The sequence below is a fragment of the Octopus sinensis genome, linkage group LG15, assembly GCF_006345805.1.
Source record: "Octopus sinensis linkage group LG15, ASM634580v1, whole genome shotgun sequence".
In the NCBI taxonomy this organism is placed as follows: Eukaryota; Metazoa; Mollusca; class Cephalopoda; order Octopoda; family Octopodidae; genus Octopus; species Octopus sinensis.
In genome coordinates, this window is record NC_043011.1 from 21,745,853 (window position 1) to 21,769,283 (window position 23,431).

At 36.8% G+C, this 23,431-nt stretch overlaps 1 protein-coding gene across 2 annotated transcripts in view; it reads right to left on the reverse strand.

The window, feature by feature from the left end:
* Positions 1-4,085: 4,085 nt before the first annotated feature.
* The window catches only part of LOC115219771 (general transcription factor IIF subunit 1), a 32,347-nt gene continuing 13,001 nt past the window's right edge, over positions 4,086-23,431 (reverse strand). The window contains exons 5-13 of one of the 2 annotated variants that reach the window (XM_029790022.2): positions 22,845-23,015; positions 19,734-19,857; positions 18,334-18,418; positions 15,466-15,616; positions 14,066-14,238; positions 12,219-12,292; positions 9,893-9,980; positions 6,722-6,818; positions 4,086-5,463 (exon numbers count right to left, since the gene is read on the reverse strand). In XM_029790022.2, coding sequence (XP_029645882.1) covers positions 5,256-5,463; positions 6,722-6,818; positions 9,893-9,980; positions 12,219-12,292; positions 14,066-14,238; positions 15,466-15,616; positions 18,334-18,418; positions 19,734-19,857; positions 22,845-23,015 — 1,171 coding nt within the window. In that variant the 3' untranslated portion in view covers positions 4,086-5,255. The remainder of the gene's footprint in view (positions 5,464-6,721; positions 6,819-9,892; positions 9,981-12,218; positions 12,293-14,065; positions 14,239-15,465; positions 15,617-18,333; positions 18,419-19,733; positions 19,858-22,844; positions 23,016-23,431) is intronic. The other variant, XM_036509528.1, reaches the window with a different exon arrangement.

Genomic DNA, 23,431 nt, shown 5'->3' on the forward strand with positions numbered 1-23,431 from the left:
ATAAAGTCATAAAAGGATCATCTATAACTTGCAGTAAGCAACATTTATTAAACGTTATTACTGTTATTTCTTTATTTTCTGCAAACATGTGCAAAAAAGCTACACGTTTGCATTATGTTATATATACAATAATAATAAAGGATGTTAACCATATACATTTTTACAAATCAAGGACGTTATATAGACCTCCTTGACTCAAGTTAGAGAAGGGGTGCGTATTATACACAAGGTTTAAGTTTTTCAGAGGTACAGCCCCCTAAAAATCGCCTGTGCATTATACTCAAGGATTTACGGTATACCATCTTCTAATCTGTTGGTATTTTACTTGTTCTAGCCAGTGGATTGCATGTCCAGTAAGTTCACCATCAGTTCATCAGTTTTTTTTGGGTTTTTTTTTCAATAAAATAGTTTTTAACTATTGATGGTAAGATACTATGGATATATTTTCTCAATGAACTTTCCTCATGATGAATTGATCGCAGTGAACTTAGCTCTAATCAGTGGATTGTGGTCAAGTGCCTAATTAAGAGTGCAGGACCCTTTATCAGTGCCAGTTCAAACAACTGGAGGCGTTCCATATCAGATTCCACAAAGTACCATTGGCCTTGTGGTAGAAGAAGGTGCCACATGCCGAAATCCTCTTGAGGGATGGGATTTACAGTGCTGAGGCTTTCAGCCTTCATCACCTCCACTGGGTTGGCCATGTGATTCAGATACTGGATAACCAGCCTCCAAAGATGGTCCTCTTCAGCTAGGTTGAGACTGGAGGAAGGCCTCTGGATGTCCAAAACATCGTTTTCAAGATCATTTCAAGCAGTCTCGTTTTATATGGTATCCCTTCCAATTGGATGGAGTCCATGGCAGTTAACAAGAAAGCATAGAAGTCCATATATGATGCTGGAGCAAAGTCCTTTGAAACTCAATACAAGAGACTACATGAAGAGAGGAGGAGACATTGTCATCAACCCCCCGTGGCTGTTGTTTAGGGTCATTTTCAGTGCCTCTGTGCCACAGGATCTGTCTATCTTGTATTGGTCTCGTCAGCTCCATGCACTCCTGTGAGAAAAAGTGTACTGGAGGTTGAGAATGAATGTCCTGGATCGATGCTGTCATCATCTTTGATGGACCGTCATAAGCAGTGAGCATCTAATCAGGACTGCTACAATAACTTTACATACAAATATTTTGAGCTGTAAGGAAATTTCCCTGTTTGGAAAACCTCTGCTAACCAAGATCCTAGAAATACTTCTTTGTAACTACACTATGAGTTCTCTGTCCCAAGAAGCTACTGTTACAGAAGATTAACCATAATTGCAATCATTTTCAACACACCCTACTAAACACTGCTTGTCATCATCATCATCATTGTTCGACCGTGATCGAGACAATGGAATTTACCATGCTACGCCAGACTTCACGGTCCATCATGGCATTACGGAGGTCCTGTTGCTGGATGCCTGTATCCCTGGAGATTACATCAGGGTAGGAGAGTGTGCGCCCTCTGGCATTGCAAGTAGATGGCTTCCAGAGGAGGAGAGTAGAAATTACCTCGTTTTCAGCTCTACAATAATGTCCAGCAAACTGGACTCTCCTACCTTTCACAAGAGATGACACAGGTGGTAGTTTCCCATATATTTGCATTTTGGTTGGATGGCGCTTCCACGAGAGATTTTGAGCTCTCATAATGAGGCAAGTGTAGGTTCCATCCAACCGCCTCTCAAGCTTCTTTGATAATGTCCAGGTTTCTGAGCCATATAGTAGAATTGGTTCGACTGTGGCTTTGAAGATTTCAAGTTTGAAGTCTCTACTTAGATTTGATGACCAGATCTTATGCATGTCATTACAGGCTGACCTGGCCATACCCTTTCTAGTTAGAAAGTCTTTTCCAAATGATATGTATGACCCAAGATATTTGTAATCAGAAACCATATTTAAGGGCGCATTGTTGAGAGTATGGATGATGCAATCACTGTTGGACAGGCACTTGTTTATACACTGCTTGTCATATTGCATCTTGGTAACTAACTACTTGACAGAGATGGGCATCAGCACTGTCTCTCACCCTCCCTAGAGTCCAGACTTTGCTCCCAGTGACTTTTGGTTGTTCTCCAAGCTGAAAGAGAACCTCAGAGGCAGTCGTCTTGAACACACAGAGAAGATGGAAGCTGTGACATGGATTCTGTACACTTTCACTTTGAAGGACTTCCATGGGGCTTTTATGAAGTTGCTGGAGTGCTAAAACAAATTCATTGAAGTCAGGGTCCTACTTTGAAGGAGATTAGAGTTTTGTACATTTCTGAAATTAATAAATGTCTCTCCTGAAAAAGTCTCAATACTTCTGGAATGCACCTTGTGTATGTATGTGTGAGTGTTTGAAAGTGTGTGTGTGTATGTTTGCATGTGTGAGTGCTTTCAAAGCTATGGAGTAGAAACTTTCTTTTCTTGAAAAACCAGCAAAGGTTGGTGATAGTAAAAATATCCTACATCAAATATGTCCCTATCTAACCTAGGCTAGCATAGAAAAAAAATGTGCATTAAGTCTTTTAATATAAAATTGCCCCCCAGTTCTATGAGACAAACTTCCTGTTTTAAAATAGTCTAAATTAAAAACACCCACCAAAAATTTTATGTTAACTTATGATCCAAACATTAGTTTAACACTTTGGTGTTCAGATTACTCTGTCAAATGTAATACATACTTATTCAAATTGTTTTGAATTAATTATGCTTTATTTCACAGCATTAACACTTCAATGATTCGATTGTTTATCTTCACAATGACATTGTAAGGTAGATGTGAAAGGCCAGATCTGACCAGTTTGAATATAAAACAGGTAGAATATTTAGGCTGGATATGGTTGGATTAAATGCTAAAGGATTAATAATGACAAAGTTATTTTAATTAACTTTTCATTATTTTTTGAATTAGTTGAAACAGGTAAAGACCCCTTTTGGTCATGAATGACCATGGGATTTCACCTAGAAAGTTACCATCCGAGGCATAAGTTCAGGCAAGGTTGTTTATGGAGGACCAGCAGTCACCCATGCATACCAGCCTCACCTCTCTATGACACCAATATTATCCAAGGGAAAGGCAAAAGCCAATACAGCTGGGCACCAGTGACATCGCAACTCAATTCTACAGCTGAGTGAACTGGTGCAACATGAAATAAAGTGTCTTGCTCAAGATCACAATACATAGCCTGGTCCAGGAATCAAACCCACTACCTTATAATTGTGAGCCCGACGCTTTAACTACTGAGCTTTGAAACAAAAGTCATGTATTTCAACAGAAATAGGGTAATGAAAGGGTTAAACAAATGATATCTTGTCATACACACAATTATACACTGAATTTCTATGCAGTTTCTATCTAGAAATTCCACTCAGAAAATATTGGTCAATGCAAGGCTATAGAAGGCACATTCTCAAAGTACTGTGCTATATGATAGAACATGTCATCATGACATTACAAAGTGACTATTTTAAGCACACAGTTCTGACTCAAAACATTACATAGTAAACAAAAAAAAAAAGAAGATTCATTTGAAACTAACGGTGGCTTTCATTGTCAAATATGATTGATGGAAACTTGCATGGTGTAGGGAAAACAGAATTCTAACATTTTGGTCTAAGCTCTTTGTCAGAGAGGAAAGTATTTCTCAGATGAAAGGATTGGTTTGAAACCTCAGGATTGTCTTTTACCCAATAAATATATACTTATGCACATAACAATATATATATATATATATATATATATATAACTATATATATAATATATATGTATATACAGTTGCATATACATACAGTCAGTTAACATATGATATAGCAATTCATTTCAATCTATGATCATTTATAAATACATACACTACAATATATTCAGCATCAATTTTTTGTACACACAAAACTATCTACATAATAGCATATATTCAAAACACACATATGCAATATGAGAATTAAGTTTAAAACAGTATATAGCACTCAATTTTTATAGAGGTAAAAAAAAGATATTACATATATATATATATATATATATATATACATGCATACATACATTTTCAAGAGTATAAATGGAGAAAAAGTACTTAATACATATAGTAGAGTTTATTCATTCAAAGTTGGTGATTCTCATCTTCACTTTGTTGCTACTCTGAGTTTCTTGCTCAGTGAGCATTGATCAGGTAGAAAAATGAAGATCAAGAATATATATTTTGAAATATGCATGTAATAATTGGCTGCACAATTTATAATGTCGATTAGCCATCTAGGAGGTAATAACTTTGAATAGGAATTGATAAAAGGGTAGCATGGTCTTTTTAGTCATCTGGTACAGGATAACTTGTCTTGAGCCAATAATATGATCAAATGCACCAAGAACATTCTATAGAGTGGTTGGTGATGGGATGACCATCAAGCAATAGGAATCACAACAACAAAATAGAATGCACAAGGCATGGGTGCTGCAAGCTGCATTACAAGCTATCTAGGAGGGCAGTAACTCCATATAAGAAACTGATGTAGAGTAAAGGGTGCTGCTTCATTCCCCACTCTGCATGGGACAACATCTCTAGTGCTGGTAGTGGCGTGATAAAATGCACCTAGTCCACACTACAAGACATCAAAACAACAACAATTTTGGCTGGTTTCTGTTGCTCTGTGTGCAAGGTAGTGCAGAACACAACCAGTAATGAGACCCAGTCAACTCATGCCAACATGGAAAAACAGATGTAAAAGGATGCTGTTGATGATGACATACAATAAAAAAACAATGTCACTGTTCCATTGCAATTATTACTCTGTTGTTATACTTATATAAACGTGATGGGTTTTGGCTTGTTTGCTTGTTTTTTGTAATGTTATGCTTTATCTAATTTCAAGATCACCATCAAAGAAAAAAAAAATTCACTAATGGGAATGAGAAATTCAATCTAAGAATTCACGGAGTCATCTTCTTCAGCTAAGATGTAGACAAATTACTAAAATATATTGGAGGTAGAATAATAATATTTCTCATTAAACTATAGTATAATCTTAAAAAAAAATTTAAATACTTCTCATTTACCTCAAGCTCAAATCTGGTAAACAGTCATTCAGAGAAAATTTTTTAATTACTCATTTTTGAGCAGCATTTTTACATATTTTTTCTTTTCAACAGAGTTCTAGAAGTTACATTTTTAAAAATTTCATTCATTAAAATGTTTATATTATTATTATAATTATTATTGTTATTATCATTATTACTATTTATACACTTATTACTCAGGTTTCTTCAATGACAGATGAAGAGTTTTATTTATAGTCAATCTGTCAGGATTGATTTTGCGCAGCAGCTGTGCAATACAGTTGGTCAACTGTTCATTGGTCATATTTAACTTTTTCGATTTGAACTTTTGTAACAAGTCTTTTGTACTCATGGGCTTACGCATTAAATAACGCCGGATACTCTCCTCAGAAATTCCTTCACTGTAATGAGAAAAAAAGAGAGAGAAAAAATCAGAATTTAACAACCATTATATAAATTGCATATATACTCTTTACTCTTTTACTTGTTTCAGTCATTTGACTGCGGCCATGCTGGAGCACTGCCTTTAATCGAGCAACTCGACCCCAGAATTTATTCTTTTGTAAGCCCAGTACTTATTCTGTCGGTCTCTTTTGCCGAACTGCTAAGTAACGGGGACATAAACACACCAGCATCGGTTGTCAAGCAATGCTGGGGGACAAACACAGACACGCATATATATACATATATACGACGGGCTTCTTTCAGTTTGCCTGCTGAATCCACTCACAAAGCTTTGGTTGGCCTGCAGCTATAGTAGAAGACACTCAAAGTGTTGAGCAGTGGGACTGAACCCAAGACCACAAGACTGGGAATAAAGCAAGATACCCACACAACCATGCCAGTGCCTTCAGCCACACCTGGATAAAAGTTTTTGTATGTATCTGGCAAAAAAAAACCTTCCATCTCAATCACATTGCTACATGCAATAATGAGCTAAGCTGGTAGCTGTGGCAAAATTATTGTTGAATTCATGGCCTAGACATGTTTACTTATCACAAATTGCTTTTATTTACAAGGTTTATTCCATAAATCAGGGAATCTAACAGGTAAACAAGAATTTTACTCCATACAAGAGTAGTTGGGACTTAGAAGTTAATATGTAAAAACACTTTATTTCACATTGCTCCAATTCACTCAGCTGTAGAAATGAGTTGTGACATCCCTGGTGCCAGGCTGTATCGGCTTTTGCTTTTCTCTTGGATAACATCGGTGGCATGGAGAGGGAAGACTGGCATGCATGGGTGACTGCTGGTCTTCTACAAACAACTTTGCTCAGACTTGTGCCTCGGAAGGAAAATTCTAGGTGCAATCTGATGGTCATTCATGACTGAAGGGGGTCATCTATGTAAATGTGTCCAATGGTTCTAAAGATCTATTATGGGTTACTGTTTAGCTCCAGTTTCATAGAAGCAACCAAATCAGAAACAACTCCTAGCCTCGCCACGACCACCATCATATTTCCATGTGAATTGGTACTAAGTTGAAACTATAACATAAACTAAAGCATAAAGAACTAAATAGACAATAAAATGCTTTGCAGTGGATTTTAACTCTAGACAACCTGCACAGACCAATGTAAATGGTTAATAACTTGAAAAAGATAAGATAAGACAAAAAGCAACATTATTATTAATTTTTGAGAGCAACAACACAAACCTGCTAGTGCATGGAACATTCCCAACAGGACTCTCAGTTCGCACTTTTTTACTTGCAAATGATGTTTCTGGTTCAGCTTTTCGTTTCTGTGGGAGGACTGGAATAACAGGAAAATCAAATATTAGTTCATAAATCATATGTGGGTGAACAGCAAAAATCAAAAAGATGACATACATATTCCTTTTGAATATGTTCCAGTAGATTTTAACATGAATACAATGTCCAAGACATTTGGTGCACTGTTGTACCCAAGAATACCTGTCCGCCAAAGCAGAATTGATATCAAAGCTGGTTGCCATATAAAAGCACCCTGTACACTTTGTGGAGTGGTCAGCATTAGGAAGGGCATCCAGCCATAGAAACCGTGCCAGAACAGACAATGGAACCTAATGCAGCCCCTGGCCTTACCAGCTACAGTCAAATCATCCAACCCATGCCAGCATGGATAACAGATGTTAAATGATGATGATGTTGATGATGACAACAGTGGTAACCATGTACACAGACCCTAAATTAGCTGGAACATATTAAGAAAATATGCACACGGTGAACAGCACAAATCATAATGATGACATACATATTCATTCTTAATATGTTCCACAGATTCTAACATGAATACAACACTGATAACCATATACTCACATAATTGTAGTTGTGATATCTGCACCGGTGGCACGTAAAAAGCACCGATCGATCGTGGCCATTGCCAGCCTGCCAGTGGCACCTAAAAAGCACCATTCATTAGGCAGCCGATGCCAGCGCCGCCTTGACTGGCTTCCATGCCGGTGGCACGTAAAAAGTACCAACCAATCATGGCCGTTGCCAGCCTACCCTGGCACCTGTGCTGGTGGCTCCTAAAAAGCACCATCCGTATGTGGCCGATGCCAGCGCCGCCTTGGCTGGCTTCTGTGTCAGTGGCACATAAAAACCACCAACTGATTGTGGCCGTTGCCAGCCTCCTCTGGCACGTAAAAAGCACCCACTACACTCACGGAGTGGTTGGCGTTAGGAAGGGCATCCAGCTGTAGAAACACTGCCAGATCAGACTGGAACCTGGTGCAGCCTCTTGGCTTCCCAGACCCCAGTTAAACCGTCCAACCCATGCTAGCATGGAAAACGGACGTTAAAAGATGATGATGGAACATATTAATAAGAAACATTAGTTAATTAAACGAATAAATTCAATTTACAGTCTCAAAACAAAATATGTTGCCTTCAATTGGATAGTATTTTTCAGTTTTCTTATAATTTATGTAATGAAGAGTATCATTAGTTACATGTTCCTGATGGACTAAATGCTGGTTTATTACTTTGTCCGAATTTGAGAGTGACACCCCAAGGAATTTTTGTTCAATGCTCAGGCATTTTCTTGCTATAGTTATCTTTAGGTAACAAGTGAGATGTGGTTCCCCAACCTATCTATATACACAACAGGCTTCTTTCAGTATCTGTGTGCAAAATCCACTTACAAGGATTTGGTGGGCCTAGGCATATAGTAGAAGACACTTGCTCAAGGTGTCATACAGTTGGACTGAACTGAAGATAATGTGGTTGGGAAGCAAACTTCTTACCACAAAGCCAAACCTACAACTGACAAAATAAATTATGAACCAAATACTGGGGCAGATATAACTGACTAATACTGTCTCTACTAAACTGCTGGCTTTGTATATAAATTAGAAGTAATTATTATTAATGGTGGTGAATTGGCAGAATTGTTAGCATGCCAGGCAAAATATTTAGCAGCATTTTGTCTATCTTTATTGTCGGAGTTCAAACTCCACTGAGTCAACTGCCTTTCATCATTTTAGGGTTGACAAAATACCAGTACTGGGGTCAATGTAATCAACTAAGCCCCTCCCACAAAATTTCAGGCTTTATACCTATAATAGAGAGGATTATTATTATTATTGAGAGAGCAATGCATGCCATCAAAGTGAAACTGGGGTACAAATATACGAAACCCAATATACCTATCATGACTACCAGTCTGATAAGGGTACACCAGGCACATGCATCACAACCATGTGGCATGGTGATCTCACATCAAGATAAACAGTGTATGACTAAGAGGATTGGGAGCTTTATGCTAGATGGAGGTGGTGTGTGTTTAACACCTATGTTTCCAGAGATGAATTATTCAAACCCCAAATAATCCCTCTTAACACATGGCTATGATGCTCCCATACGACTTCTGCTCATGACCAGAGCTGCACATATCATCAGCCATTAAGGGACATGTTCAACTAGTTATGGTCAAGCAAATCTCAGAATATTTGCTGTAGCCTATCTGTCATACTAAGACAAAACATATACATGATAACATTTTCAATCAGTTCAGATCAGAAGCAATGAGAGCCACTGCCTGGTACTGCATCTTATTATTATTAAGAAATCAGTTCCACAACAACAACTACTACTACTATCATCATCATCTCAGGTTTTGTTGTAACTCCTGGAGTCTTGCATGCATAACAGGCTTGCTGCCTGCAGCCTACGGTACCATGCTATCTGTTCTTTTCAACTATCTAATAATTTCCTGATTATTCTGGCCATGCCAAGGAGGCAAACCTTTTGTAGCAGTTCTACTGGGCACTCTATTCCAATTTCCTTTATATTATTCTTGATGCATTCTGGTATTGTTCCCAAAGAACCAACAATTATTGGCACTATCTTCACCTTATTCATTTTCTATAACCAGGCTATTTCATACTTAAGAGGATTGTATATGTCTATTTTTTCGCCTTCCTTCTTGACTATTCATAGATTAAAGAGACACTATTATTATGAGCACCTTTTCGAACTCCACCTGTCTAACACCCGTGGACATGTTTACAATGTCAGAAAACAGCACAGCTTGCATGACTTTCGGAAACATTTTTTCACGCTAGGAATTGCTGAAGCATGGAACAAGATGCCGGCATCAGTTGTTAGTTGTCGGAGCACTTCATCCTTCAAAACTTCCATGCTTCCTGAGATTTGCCAACACTACACCTGATTTTCTCCCCTCCATACACACACAAGCATGTATCTGACTCATACACTGTTCACTTTCCAGACATTTGTACATTACTGCATATGCTTTATACGCACTTTTGACAAGTTGTGGTGCACCTGAGCACTGTATACAATAATTTCATCATTATTATTTATATATTTGTGCTTAATTACCTTTCTTTTCCTCGGGTTGTGCTGCAGATGAAGCAGTTGAAGCAGGAGCTGCTTTCTTATCCAGAACTTTTTTGGATCTCTCTTTAATCTGCAACATAAATCATTTCACTCAGTAAAACAAAAGATAATAAAATGTAGCTTGAAATATCATCATCATTATTTATTGCCCATGTTCCTTGCCGAGTTAGATGGTTTCATGGGAACCAATGGGTCCAAGGACTGCATTGTGCACTAGTGTTTTGTTTTGGCATTGTTTCTACGGCTGAATGCCCTTCCTAACACTAAACAGTGAGTACTGGGTGCTTTTTATGTGTTACCAGCGCAAGTGAGGTTGCAGTGCAGCTTACAAGAATAAGGAACCTTGAGAGGGTTGGGAGCTTTGTACTAAGAGATGGGCGAGGGAGGGGGATGTGAGTGCTTAACCCTTTGGCATTCACATTATTTTGTCAAAAGTAATCCTTATTTATACACATTGTTTTGAATTAATCATGCATTACCTTGTAGCTACAAGATTTTGATGAGGTGATTGTTGATTTTTAAAATGATATTGTAGGGTTGGTGTGAGAGGCCAGATCTGGCCAGTTTGAACGTAAAACATACTCTCCCTCTCTCTTTTACTCTTTTACTTGCTTCAGTTATTTGACTGCGGCCATGCTGGAGCACCGCCTTTTAATCGAGCAACTCAACCCCGGGACTTATTCTTTTGTAAGCCCATTACTTATTCTATTGGTCTCTTTTGCCGAACCGCTAAGTAACGGGGACATAAACACACCAGCCTCGGTTGTCAAGCAATGCTAAGGGGACATCACAGACACACAAACACATACATATATATAAATACGACAGGCTTCTTTCAGTTTCCATCTACCAAATCCACTCACAAGGCTTTGGTCGGCCCAAAGCTATAGTAGAAGACACTTGCCCAAGGTGCCATGCAGTGGGACTGAACTCGGAACCATGTGGTTGGTAAACAAACTACTTACCACACAGCCACTCCTGCGCCTACATGGGGAATATTTTGACTGGATATGGCTAGTTTAAATGCTAAAGGGTTAAAGTATGAGAGAAGAGGAAAGAGTAGGTTTCTTGCTGTAGAGAAACTACATGGTTATTCATAATTAGAAGTGAGAGTGCGAATCATTAGGTGGAGCTGGAAAGAGATAAACAGTGGTGATGAGGTGTCCATGTGGTCCCACTCAGTAAGAGGTGAGTAGAAGTGAGTGGGGACAGAGGAACTAGGTGTGTGGGTGGGTAAATGGTTGCAAGAAACTATGGGGGAGCGAGAGGCAGGGGAATGCCAAGAAGCTAATTCAGTTGCAGCCCATATGTTGAGTAAACAACAGCATTTACTTTGAAGTACCACTGCTTTTATATTCCTCTCCAACATGGATGGTGGCAGATTAGACAGCCCTAGTGGCATTCACAATATATTTGCTGAAATAGTATTCCAGTTTTTATATCCAGCTGGGAGATTTTGCTGATCCTGACGGTCCAAGCGTCCTTATCATAATTCTGTTATGCTTCTTTAACAGTGTTCTTATTCAACACTGCACAACCTTTCTGGTGTCTGTTTGTATTCATTCTACTGCATGTAAACAACCAAAGTTAAAATATATAGTAAGCTATGCAAAATTAAATCATGTCTCACTACACATCAATCCTTCAACAAATGTTTCATGTCAATTAACATTCACTCAACAGGAAATTTATCTTTATACACACTTTGTTCGGCTTTTGTTAAAGATATAATATAAATTTATTGCAAAGGAGCCTTCTCTTTCATCGCTACCTGGTGGTTACCGCCCGTTGACGAGGGACAACAATCCCGAAACTAGTTCAAGCGTATCACTCAGGCTTGCGAGGAAGGGATGGCCTCCCTTTGCAAATACTCCAAGGACACAGATATTGTGTCTAAAGCCAGCTAGAGACGAAGATCTCTTGGGGCTATAAAGCTACAGTAACACTCCCTCCCCAATGTGGTTAGCCATGATAAGATGGCTTCTATACTTTACATTATCGAGCGATTACTGTTTCAATCTCATTCTGAGATTTAATTATGCATAATATAAATTATTTTGTGTGAAAAACAAATCTTGCCTTCTGACATTCTTTTGAACATATTTTAAACTTGGAACTCCTTTCAATGGTAGCATTCCCTTACTAAACGTTTATGATATCACCATGTTGGTGAGTGAATCACTGCCATCCCAACCACTCAAATGATTGTCTTTTGCATGCCTAAGTGTACACAATCTCATATGTATGAGCAATACTGTAATGAATATCTTGTTTCAGTTTTCAAGAGGGATGCAAGGTATTTACTTACCTTTAGGAGTTGAGAAGTACGTTTCTCATCCATATCAGAGTCGCTTCCAGATGAAGATGAACTGCTGTCACTATCTGATGAAGAGAAATCAAAGAGTACTTAGGAAGTTTCAAAGAACTAGTATTGTTGTTTATAGCAATATAGCCAAAGCTGAGAGTAAACAAAGTGGTGATAAAGAAAACTTAATGACTGTGAAGTTAAACCATTGAATAGCAGGAATAAATGGAGGAGCTTCTGTGGAGTGGAGAGGGGAAAACCATCATAAAAGAGTAGTTAGTATTAGAAAAGATATCCAACCAAAACCAGAAAAAAAACTGCTCCAAGAGCATGAACATATATTCACAAACACTATTTCCCCCAGTTAACACAAGTAAAATAGAAGTAAATAAAAAATTTGTTGTATAACAATATAGAGCAAAGCATTGTAAGGCCATGGTCCCTAACTTTTCAAAATGAAAGGGCCAACCTTGGGTTTTAATGAGATACTCAAGGTTAAATTTTCTCAACAAGCTTAATACTAGTAATGGTTATTTCTATGTTAGTTATAGAAAGCTTTAAAATTTAATGTAAATACTTCTCCCTCACCATTCAATGTTGGGCAGAATTCTTATAATGATTGTATCATTCTAAATAAATGGTCTATCTCATTTTTTAAAAGATTTTCCCTTGATTTAAAAGAATACATCTTACAAAAAATCGAAGATAGTTAAGTTATATGTATTTTTTCAATGTCCAAGTTAACTTGTTTAAATCCAAATGAGTAAAAGTACATTTTAATTTCTATAATAAAAAATAAAGGAAACAAAAAAAACATTTTTTTTTGTAATTAACACAGTGTATATAATTCAAAAAGGAAATAAAAAAATATGCTCTGAAATGAAATGCCATATCAAAATAATTGATCCATTAAGGGATTAAAGGACTGTGGAGTGTTCATTACTGTAAAGCATTTATAATATGGTGTGCTGAAAAGCTTCTGGCTTGAGTAAAAGAAAATACAGGAGGATCAGTTAATTATGATTTTATTCAACATATTCCCCTCTCAGATTCACACACTTATTGCAGGGGTACTTCAGTCTTTCTGAGCCCTATAAAAGAACTCAGAAAGTTGGGCCACCAACCAGGCCTTTTGTGATACCCTCAAAGCTAGGAACTTTTCAGCATCCCCTTGTACATCCTCTCTATACCATTTCTTTCTCTTAATATGTTACTGTGTTAAAGACAGGGTCTTTATATTTTTATGAGCTGTATTTCTTGCAATAAGTGTCTATTAGTTTCTTCCAAACCTTCTTTTAATATATGGTGCAAATATACAAAAACAGACAGAGACAGGTGAGAGAACAACAAACAAGGTGTATTAATTTGATGCTCAGTAAGAATGGAAAAGTCTTTGATGTTTCAAGACTATGCTCTTCAACAGAAAGGAATGAGGAAAGAAAACAGAGAGAGAATAAAAACATGTCTGGATTAACTGTTTCACATGTTGAATTCTTCTTTTACTTATATTAAGGTAATTTTTAAAACAATTTTTAACCAGAATAGAAAAATGCCTTTGGGAGTGAATAGTACCAAACATGTCGACTAAATGTTACCAATTCTAATAACATGTACATCCAACAAGGGAGCCTTCATAGGGTCAATTGGCTTGCTATACATAGCAGTTAAAAATCTCCTTCAAATCACATCCTACCATTTAAAAAAAACCCAGATATATTGGATAATATACTTCTCAGATATACTCCTAAGAAAGACGGCAGATTGTGAATGGTATACCTTTAATTCACAGGCCCCTGGGGTTAAACAACAACTCAAAATATGTATGTTTTTATTTGTTTCTTTGATTTTACCTTTTTTGGTCTTTTCATCTTTTATATCTTCATTTTCCTCATCCTCATTCTTCTGTTCCTCTTCATCACTGCTGGCCTCAGAATCAATCAGTTTTCTTAAACCAGTCTCTTCATCAACACCTTTTTCCTCATACTTCTCTTCTTTGTCACGGTCCTCAATTTCAGACATACTACTGCAAGGGCAAAATTCCACTAACTCATATACAATTTCATTTACACAATAAACAACAACAATAATAACAGTACGTGGATAGCAGATATACAATTCAGTCGTATTTTCCATATCATAAGTCATCCACTTTATTTTCTCTTATAGTTCAAAAATTTCTATATTATTAGACACAGGTGTTTGCTTCCCAATCATGGTTCAGGGTTCACTCCCACTACATGGCATCTTGGGTAAGTGTTTTCTAGCTTCAGGACTATCAAAGCCTTGAGTGGATTTGGTAAATGGAAACTGAAAGAAGCTTGCTGTATATGTGTGTGTGTGCAGCCATATGCAACTCAACTTGTTACATCTGTGCTATGTGATTGTATAGTTAAGAAGCTTGTTCGCAGCTACATACTTCCAGGTTCAATCCCAGCGCACCACCACCATTACCATCATCAAACAACCACTTTTCCATACTTACATGGGTCAAAAGGCAGATTTTCTACAGCTGGATGCCCTTTCTGTTGTCAACCTTCACTTGTTTCCAAGCAAGATAACATTTTCTCCATAGCTAGACATATTTTTCATGAAAGACTGGAAACAAACATCACTCAGTGATGCTCATTTTCAACTATCACATGATGTTAAAAACACATGCACACACACACACACAATTTCCATCAACCAAATCCATGCACAAGGCTTTAGTCAACCCAGGGTTATAGTAGAAAACACTTGCCCAGAGTGCCATGCAGTGGGACAGAACTTGAGACTACAAGGTTTAGAGGCAAGCTTCTTAACCACATAGGCATACCAGTGCTAGGGCAAGTATCTCTTAAAATAATTTCAGCTTGTCCATGTTCTTAATAATAAAGGTTACAATAATTAAACAAATCTGTCAAGACATAAGTGTGCTTGCTAGGGGCACAATGTAAAGACATTGACAGGAGATAAACTTTAGACCAGTACTTCTTAGACTAAGGTGTTGGCCAATTAAGCCTATTATGACAGGAGCATTGGACTAACTAAATGTAGGTGAAACACTACTTTACTTCTTTTGATAGCCAATAGATTAAACATTTTACCAAGTTAGCCACTTAGGACTCCAGCAAATAAGAGTGAAATGAAAAAAAAAAAAAATATGTGCCTATGATTACATTCATATAAATGCAGACAATTCAAGTCACACAAGAGACATCATTACTGAGCAACACCAAAAACTAATCGTGGACAAACATGAAATACCTACCTGGCTGAGTCAGTCATATAATCCACCTCACGATCATCATAATCACCTTCATCACTTTCTTCAATTGCTTCATTATCAGAATTGCTCTTGGAGTTCTTTTTAATTTTAACATTTTTTGCATCTTTCTTTTGGGGTTTATCTGGTTTATTATCTAATATATATGTATAAGAAAATTTCAAAAAAGCATATAAATTAGAAAAAATTATATAACAGTAAATTCTAGCAAATCATCACAATCACCATCGGTTTCTTCTTTAAGCTGCACATGTTCTCAATCATTTTTTATCAATGGACCTCCTTGATTTTTATTTTACTTAGGTGGCCCCTCATAGCTATTCAATACTTTAAAAAAGTCCCATTATATTTTTATAATTAAATATAATCAGAAATTGCATTAAAAAACTAGTTAAAATATTTTGTGTATTGTAGAAGTATAACCTATTTACTGAAATGGATTTTAACAATAAAATCTTATATGGACCCCCAAAAGCCTTATGGACCCAGGTTGAAAACCACTGCGGTAGAGCATGAACAACTTATTGAGGCAGTATTCTACAGACATATGCCCTTCTTGTCACCAACATTTATTTGATTTTCTCAAGTAAGATGTTTCTGACTGGACTGCATACAAAACCATTGAAACTGCCAAGCTACAGGACATATTATTAGCAAAAGCAAAGACTCCCATATATATATGTGTGTGTGTTTGTGTGTAAAAAGCATGCACACTGATACCACATGAAAGAGCTCCCATGCCAGTGCCATGTAAAAAACTTCCATGTTGGTGCCATGTAAGTGGTTGGCGTTAGGAAAGGCATCCAGTTGTAGAAACCATGCCAAAACAGACAAATAGAGCCTGGTGTAGCTCTCTGAGTTGCTACCTGCTGTCAAACCATCCAACCCATGCCAGCATGGAAAATGGATTTTAAATGAGGAGGTGGTGGTGATGATGATGATATATGATGAGCTGCTACCATGCAGTTTCTGTCTCCCAAATTTTATTCACAAGGCACTGGTTTGTTCAAGACTATAGCAGAAAACACTTGCACAAGTGCTAGAGTGGGATAGAACCTGAAACCATGTGATTACCAGGGGAAAATTCTATCAAATACATAATACAAGAATATTAACATATTTTTCAAAAGCACATCAGCTGTTGTTTTTTAAGCAACAGTCAGAGGAGGTTAATCTGTAACCATGAACTCTGTAGTTCATACGAGACAAGTGAGATTGATGTAGTTGATATCCAGCTTGGATACAGGTACATCAGTATCTACAGATAGAATTATGGATAGCAGAAGAGAAAAGAGGCAATTAAATTTCAAAGAGTTACAGTTCTAGGAAGGAAGTATTGGTTAATGAACCTGGTAGGTGAGAAGGAGTAATAAAACTAATGGCTTGAAGAAAATGAAGATGCAAGTTTCACTTTACAAGAGAATAGTTGGCATTCATAGAGATATGATATCATAACAAATTATGCAATTTATAGAGATGTCAGAACCCGACTGAGCCTCTTCAAAATGTCAGACTGTACAGGCATTATATATAATTCTGACTGTTGCAAGAAGCTTGACAATGTCCAATACTTCGAATATATTAACAACAGATAAGAGCCTTCATTTAAATAATAATTTATGGGAACTAAATTTTTTTTAAATCTATTAGAAAGATACTTGGGTGTGTGTGTGGTGTACACACAGAAACAGATACACACACATACATATATATATAGATATATATACATACACACACACACAAATATACCCTGATGGGATATGAGCTCAGAAAATAAAGAGCCAGAAGAAATGCTAATGATTCTACCAATTTGCTACTTTTGTAGAAAATACTGAATTTTTATCTTTCACTTGTTTCTGCTATTAGACAAATAAGAAATAAAGAGTAAAGAAAGAAACAATGGAAATAAGATGAGATAGAAACACTTTAAAATACATTAACCCTTTAGCTGCCAAAGCCAAGTTAGTTACGTTCTCATAATTGTTTCGCTAATCCAGTAACAACAATACAAAAGTATGTAGCCCTTAAAACGGTTTTCGTGTATCTATTGAGAATACCGAACTGCCTTACAAAGGATCTTGTTTTTAGGAATTCCCAATAAGTTATGGCTACCCAAATTGTGAAGTCAGTTATGTAATAACATGAAATTAATTACCCTGTAGTAAGAATTCAAATAAAGTAGCCCCAAAAAGGGCTTTAATACATTCCCAGAGTATAGAGATTTTAGGAGGAAATACTAATAAAGTATGAATACTAAAATCGTGAAACATGTTATGTAATAACAGGCTAATCAGATATGAGATAATAACAATTCAAAGTAATTAACTGTGAAAGAAAGCTTTTGTGCATTCCCAGAGAATATTACCCTCAGCAGTGCTAGTGTTGGTATAAGTCACTAACCGAAATAAGTGGATCTATTGTTTAGGAGAAAACTATTTACTTGTCTAAGCGTTGTATTGGATAAATTGAAAAAATAACTAAAATAGTTCAAATACTAAGAAATAAGCATACTGAAAATGAATGGGTTATTTCCCTTGGAGGCTTAACAATAATTACTCCCACTGTTCATTCACGCCCAAATGTTATTCCTCCTTCCGTTTACCCGAACATATTTTCGAAATCAATTTATACTTAAAACCTTCCCAGACACATAAGCAATGTGCGTGTGAAGTTTAAGAAAAATTGGTCCAGCAGTTTTGGTGCAAAACGAAGACATACCGATACACACACACACACACACACACACATTTTCAGTTTTAATATGTAAGATTAGCAACAAAGTATATTTCTTTTTAAATTTGAGGGAACTTTCCAGGCAACCCTCAAAAAAAGATCATCAAAAAGACAACTTACCATTGTCGCTGTCTTCACGAGCATCATCTTCATCCCTGTCATCTTCATCAGACATAACAGCCCAGTCATCTAAGTCTGTTAAAAGCTGTAACAGAAATGAAATACAGAAACATTATTCTGTAGTCACGAAAGTAAAGGCAATACTAAAGTATTACAGATTAATAGTCATTGTGCTGAACTAGACATTATTTATTTAAGCACAGTTAAAATACTGGACAATATGAAACTCAGCTATGTTTGAGGTTTATTAAATGATCGATAATTTGACACAGTGTTTGGGCCCTGCTGAGGTAATCAGCAAGTTATTTAATTTTGTGTGGATATGGATGTTGTTTGGAAAGAGGGAAGAAGTAGGCAGGATATTAGATGTGTTCTATTCTATTCATTATCATCATTTAATTCCCAGTTTTCCATGCTTGCACAGATCAGATAGAATTAAGCCAGATGCCCTTTCAGTTGCCAACACTCACTTGTTTCCAAGCAAAGCAACATTTTACCCACAGCTAAGCAGGTATTTCATGGAGGACTGGAAATGAACAATCTCACTTGTATGACAGTGGTGTACATTTACAACAATCATGTGGTGTCTCAACAAATATGAACATGACACACACACATATATACATATATGAGGGGCTTCTTTCAGTTTCCATCTACCAAATTCACTCATAAGGCTTTGGTCAGCCAAGGGCCATAGAAGAAGACACTTATTCAAGGTGCCACACAGTGGAACTAAACCCAAGAGTATATGGTTAAGAGCATACTTCTTAACCACAGGCCAAGAAGTAGTATGGGGGAATGGTTAAGAATTTTGCTTCAGTTACATGGTTTTGAGTTCAATCCCACTGCATGGTAACTTGGGTAAATGTTTTTTACTATAGCCTCAAGTTCACTCACATCTTCTCAATGTAATTGGGTAGACTTAGGTCAGAGATATATTATACTTGCAATTCAAAGATCTAACATTGGTACATGCTGTCACACTGTTTCTGCCTGAGGATTGTGTTGAAGGTACACATGTCTGAGGAATACTCAGGCACCTACAAGCTAATTCAGTTGATCAAACAACTGAAAACTGATGACTGGAAATTCTGAGTGTGATCCAGTTATGTAAAAATAGTGGGTGTAGAAAAACAAAGCAGTATACAACTTCAAAATATTTGAGGATTAGTGACAGGAAAGGCATCCGAATATAGTAAGAACTGCTCCAATGAATTCCGTTTAACCCATGCAAGCATGGAAAATGGATGTTAAAACACTACTGATGATGGTAGTGGTGATGATGATGACAAAAGAAAGTTTTAAAAAGTTTGAAGTATTCTGATAAAATACAAACACATTTGCAGATGAAATATGAATAAATTGTCACTTAAAAGAGAATTCAATTTAAAATAACTTACAAAATCTTTCTGTTTCTTTGTCTTTGTTTTCTTCTCTTCTCCTTCTTCAGCATCAAGATCAGTATCTTCAGGACGAATTTTCTTACGCATCATCACAGAGAACAAATTCAAGGTTTTGTCACGTCTAACAATACACAGAAAAAGAAAACATTGTTTCAAAGATCAAAATCATTTTTTCTCACTCCCTCTATCACACACACACAAGACCATTCCTTGAATATACATAAGATACAGTTTTACTATACATTTATCATACAACTGTCTTACAGTGCAGGGAGGAGAGAGTATGTGTCAAGAAAACATTTTATTCTTCTTATTTCTTTATTGCCCACAAGGGGCTAAACATAGAGGGGACAAACAGATTAAGTCAATTACAACCCCAAAAGGATAAAAGGCAAAGTCAACCTCAGCGGAATTTGAACTCAGAACGTAGCGGCAGACAAAATACAACTAAGCATTTCGCCCAGCATGCTAACGTTTCTGCCAGCTCGCCGCATTTTATTATTCTTGTAACATTTAAATTTAAGGCTTCATTGAATATAGTGAACAAATTAGATCTAAATTATCTCACATCTGCTTGCTAGAAGCTAAATATATCTTTTGGCACGTAAAAAGCACCATCCGATTGTGGCCGTTGCCAGCCTCGTCTGGCACCTGTGCAGGTGGCACGTAAAAAGCACCCACTACACTCACGGAGTGGTTGGCATTAGGAAGGGCATCCAGCTGTAGAAATACTGCCAGATCAGACTGGGCCTGGTGCAGCCTTCTGGCTTCCCAGACCCCAGTTGAACTGTCCAACCCATGCTAGCATAGAAAACGGACGTTAAACGATGATGATGATGATTCTTCTAAACTTGGAAGGAAAGGGTTCAGTTTAGCTTTAGATATGGTATCATATCTTTCATTTGGACTCCAGCCATGCATGGGCACTGCATTGAAGGATTTTAGTCAAATGAATCAAGCTCAGTACATTTTTTCTTAAGCCTATTAGTGTCTTAAGCTGAACTGTTAAGTTATGGGGACAGAAACAAACCGGCACCAGTTGTCAAGTGATAGAATAAGTGCCAAGTTTAAAAAGAAGTATTGGAGTCAAACTGTTCAACTTTTTTTAATACAAATGTTGCTTTTCATGTGTGGGTTTCCCAAAAACGTAACTTGGGATCGTTAGTCCTGATATTTGTAGTACATGGCAATAAATCAAAAGACACAAAATTAATACATGTAGAAATTGTGTAAAAGTATAAAATCATAAAAACTTCCCAGGACAAAGTAAACATAGAAAGATAATTAAAAATACTTCGTAAAAAAAAAGAGAAACACCAGAGACTTTTACCTTTTACTGGTTTCAGTCTTTAGACTGTGGCCATGCTGGGGCACCACTTTGAAGAATTTTTAGTCAAATGAATCAATGCCAGCACTTTTTTTTAGAAGCCTGGTACTTGTTCTGTTGATGTCTCGTGCCAAACCACTAAGTTAAGGGGATGTAAGCATAACATCACCGGTTCTCAAACAAGTGGTATGGGGACAAACACAGACACAAAGACACACACATATATATATTGAGTCATCCCATAAATAATGTGGGTTTTTTTCAATTGGATGAACTAAAAGTCAAAGGGGGATGGAATAAACTACCTGCATCAACTTGCTATAAAAGCAGGTAGTAATGTTACCTTGTCCTTATTCTTAGTGCAAGTTTTGAAGAGTGCAGCTTGATATTAACAGTTATTTTTTCAAAGCTATAATGGAAGTGACAAAGGAGCATATTTATGAGTTCAATAAAGTTGAACAACACAAAGAAAGCGTGAAGAATATTAATGCAATACATGGGGATTGTACAATAAGCATAAGCTAGTGTCAACGGTGGTTCCAGAAATTAAGAGCCGGAAACTATAACCTAGAAGATGAGCATCATCCTGCAAACCCTGGTGGAACAAAATCCCATCATAACTGATGAGGAAGTAGCAGAGAAGCTTAAATTTGATCCTTCATTGATACTTACATGCCATTGGAAAAGTCAGCAAATTGGGTCAATGAGTTCCTCACAAACTTCCTGAGTCTAATTGCATGCAGAGAGTGAAAGTGTGCTCTTCTTTGCTGTCATGTCTCACGAATGAACCCTTTTGCAACCAGATAGAGACTGGTGATAAGAAATGGGTTCCCTATAAAAATGTCAAGTGCTGAAAACAGTGGATGGGGAAAGGAGAAACACTGGCACTCCAGGCTAAAGAAGGTCTTCAGCCACGTAAGATGTTGTTATCTGTTTGGTGGGATAAGAAAGGGTTAGTTCACTTTGAACTTTTAAATCCAAACCAAATGATAACAAAGGAGATCTACTGTGAGCAGCTGGAGAGGCTTAAGTCAGCACTAGAAGAAAAACGACTTTGGTTTCAAGAGGAAAGGTGTTCTTCCATCAGGATAATGCTCAGCCACATACAGCAAAGATGACATTCCAAAGGCTGGAGCAGTCTGAATGAGAAATGATGCCCTACCTACCATATTCGCTGGACATTGATCCATTTGACTATCATTTACTCTGCAGTCTTCAAAATCATTTGGAGGGAAAAAATATGAATTATGTAGACAAGATCAGAACAATACTGGAGGAGTATTTTCCGTCATGGACAAGTGAAATTTAGAAGAAGGGCCTTGCAAGTCTACCAGATAGATGGAAGAGCATTGTAGAAAATGAAGGAGAGTATATTTTAGGTTAAAAAAGAACTTTGTTTATCTTAATCTTGAAAAATAAAAGAAGTATAAAAAAACTGCATTATTTATGGGATGACCCAATATATATATATTTATACATACACACACACATCGTATATATATATATATATATATATATATACTTACGATGGTCTTCTTTCAGTTTCTGTCTACCAATCCACTCACAAGGCTTTAGTTGGCCTAAGGTTATAGTAGAAGACACTTGCCCAAGGTGCCAAACAGTGGAAGTGAAGTCGGAACCATGTGGTTGGGAAGCAAGCTTCTTAGTACACAGCCATGCCTGCACCAATTGTGTATTAGACTATTTATTATATAATATTTAGAAAGAAAACTGTGATCAAAAGTCTCAGAACAGGATTTTTTAATAAGAAAATCACTAACTTTTTAAATTCTTCTTCTGCCTCTTCAGCATTTAGATATTTGTATTTGATGATAGGATTGAAGTTATACCAATGTTCAACAGGAAAAGCTTCAAATGCACCATCAGCACATTGGGTGAATATGAAATAAGAAGTATTGTCAGAGATTGTTCCTTCCCTCACACCTTTGAATCTGAAATTACAGCAATAACATTATAAAAAAATAATAATCATTTCAGCAATTTTAATTTATGATTTCTATATTCCTTTATTTATTTACTAATGCGAATGTTGTTTCTTTTAAAAGCTAAATTTAAGTATTTAGAAGGAAAACAAACTCAAATAATACAGGTATAAAATTTAATATAATATATTAAAAAGATTATAAAATCACAAGATTGCTGGTGCCACATCTGCAGCATTGGTGTTGGTTCCACAAAGAAAAGCACCCAGTACATGCTGTAAAGCGGTTGGCATTAGGAAGGGCATCCAGCCGTAGAAACCATGCCAAAACAGAGCCTGGTGCAACTCTGGCTTGTCAGCTCCTGTAAAACCATCCAACCCGTGTCAGTATGGAAATTGGATGATGATGATGATGATGATTGTTAA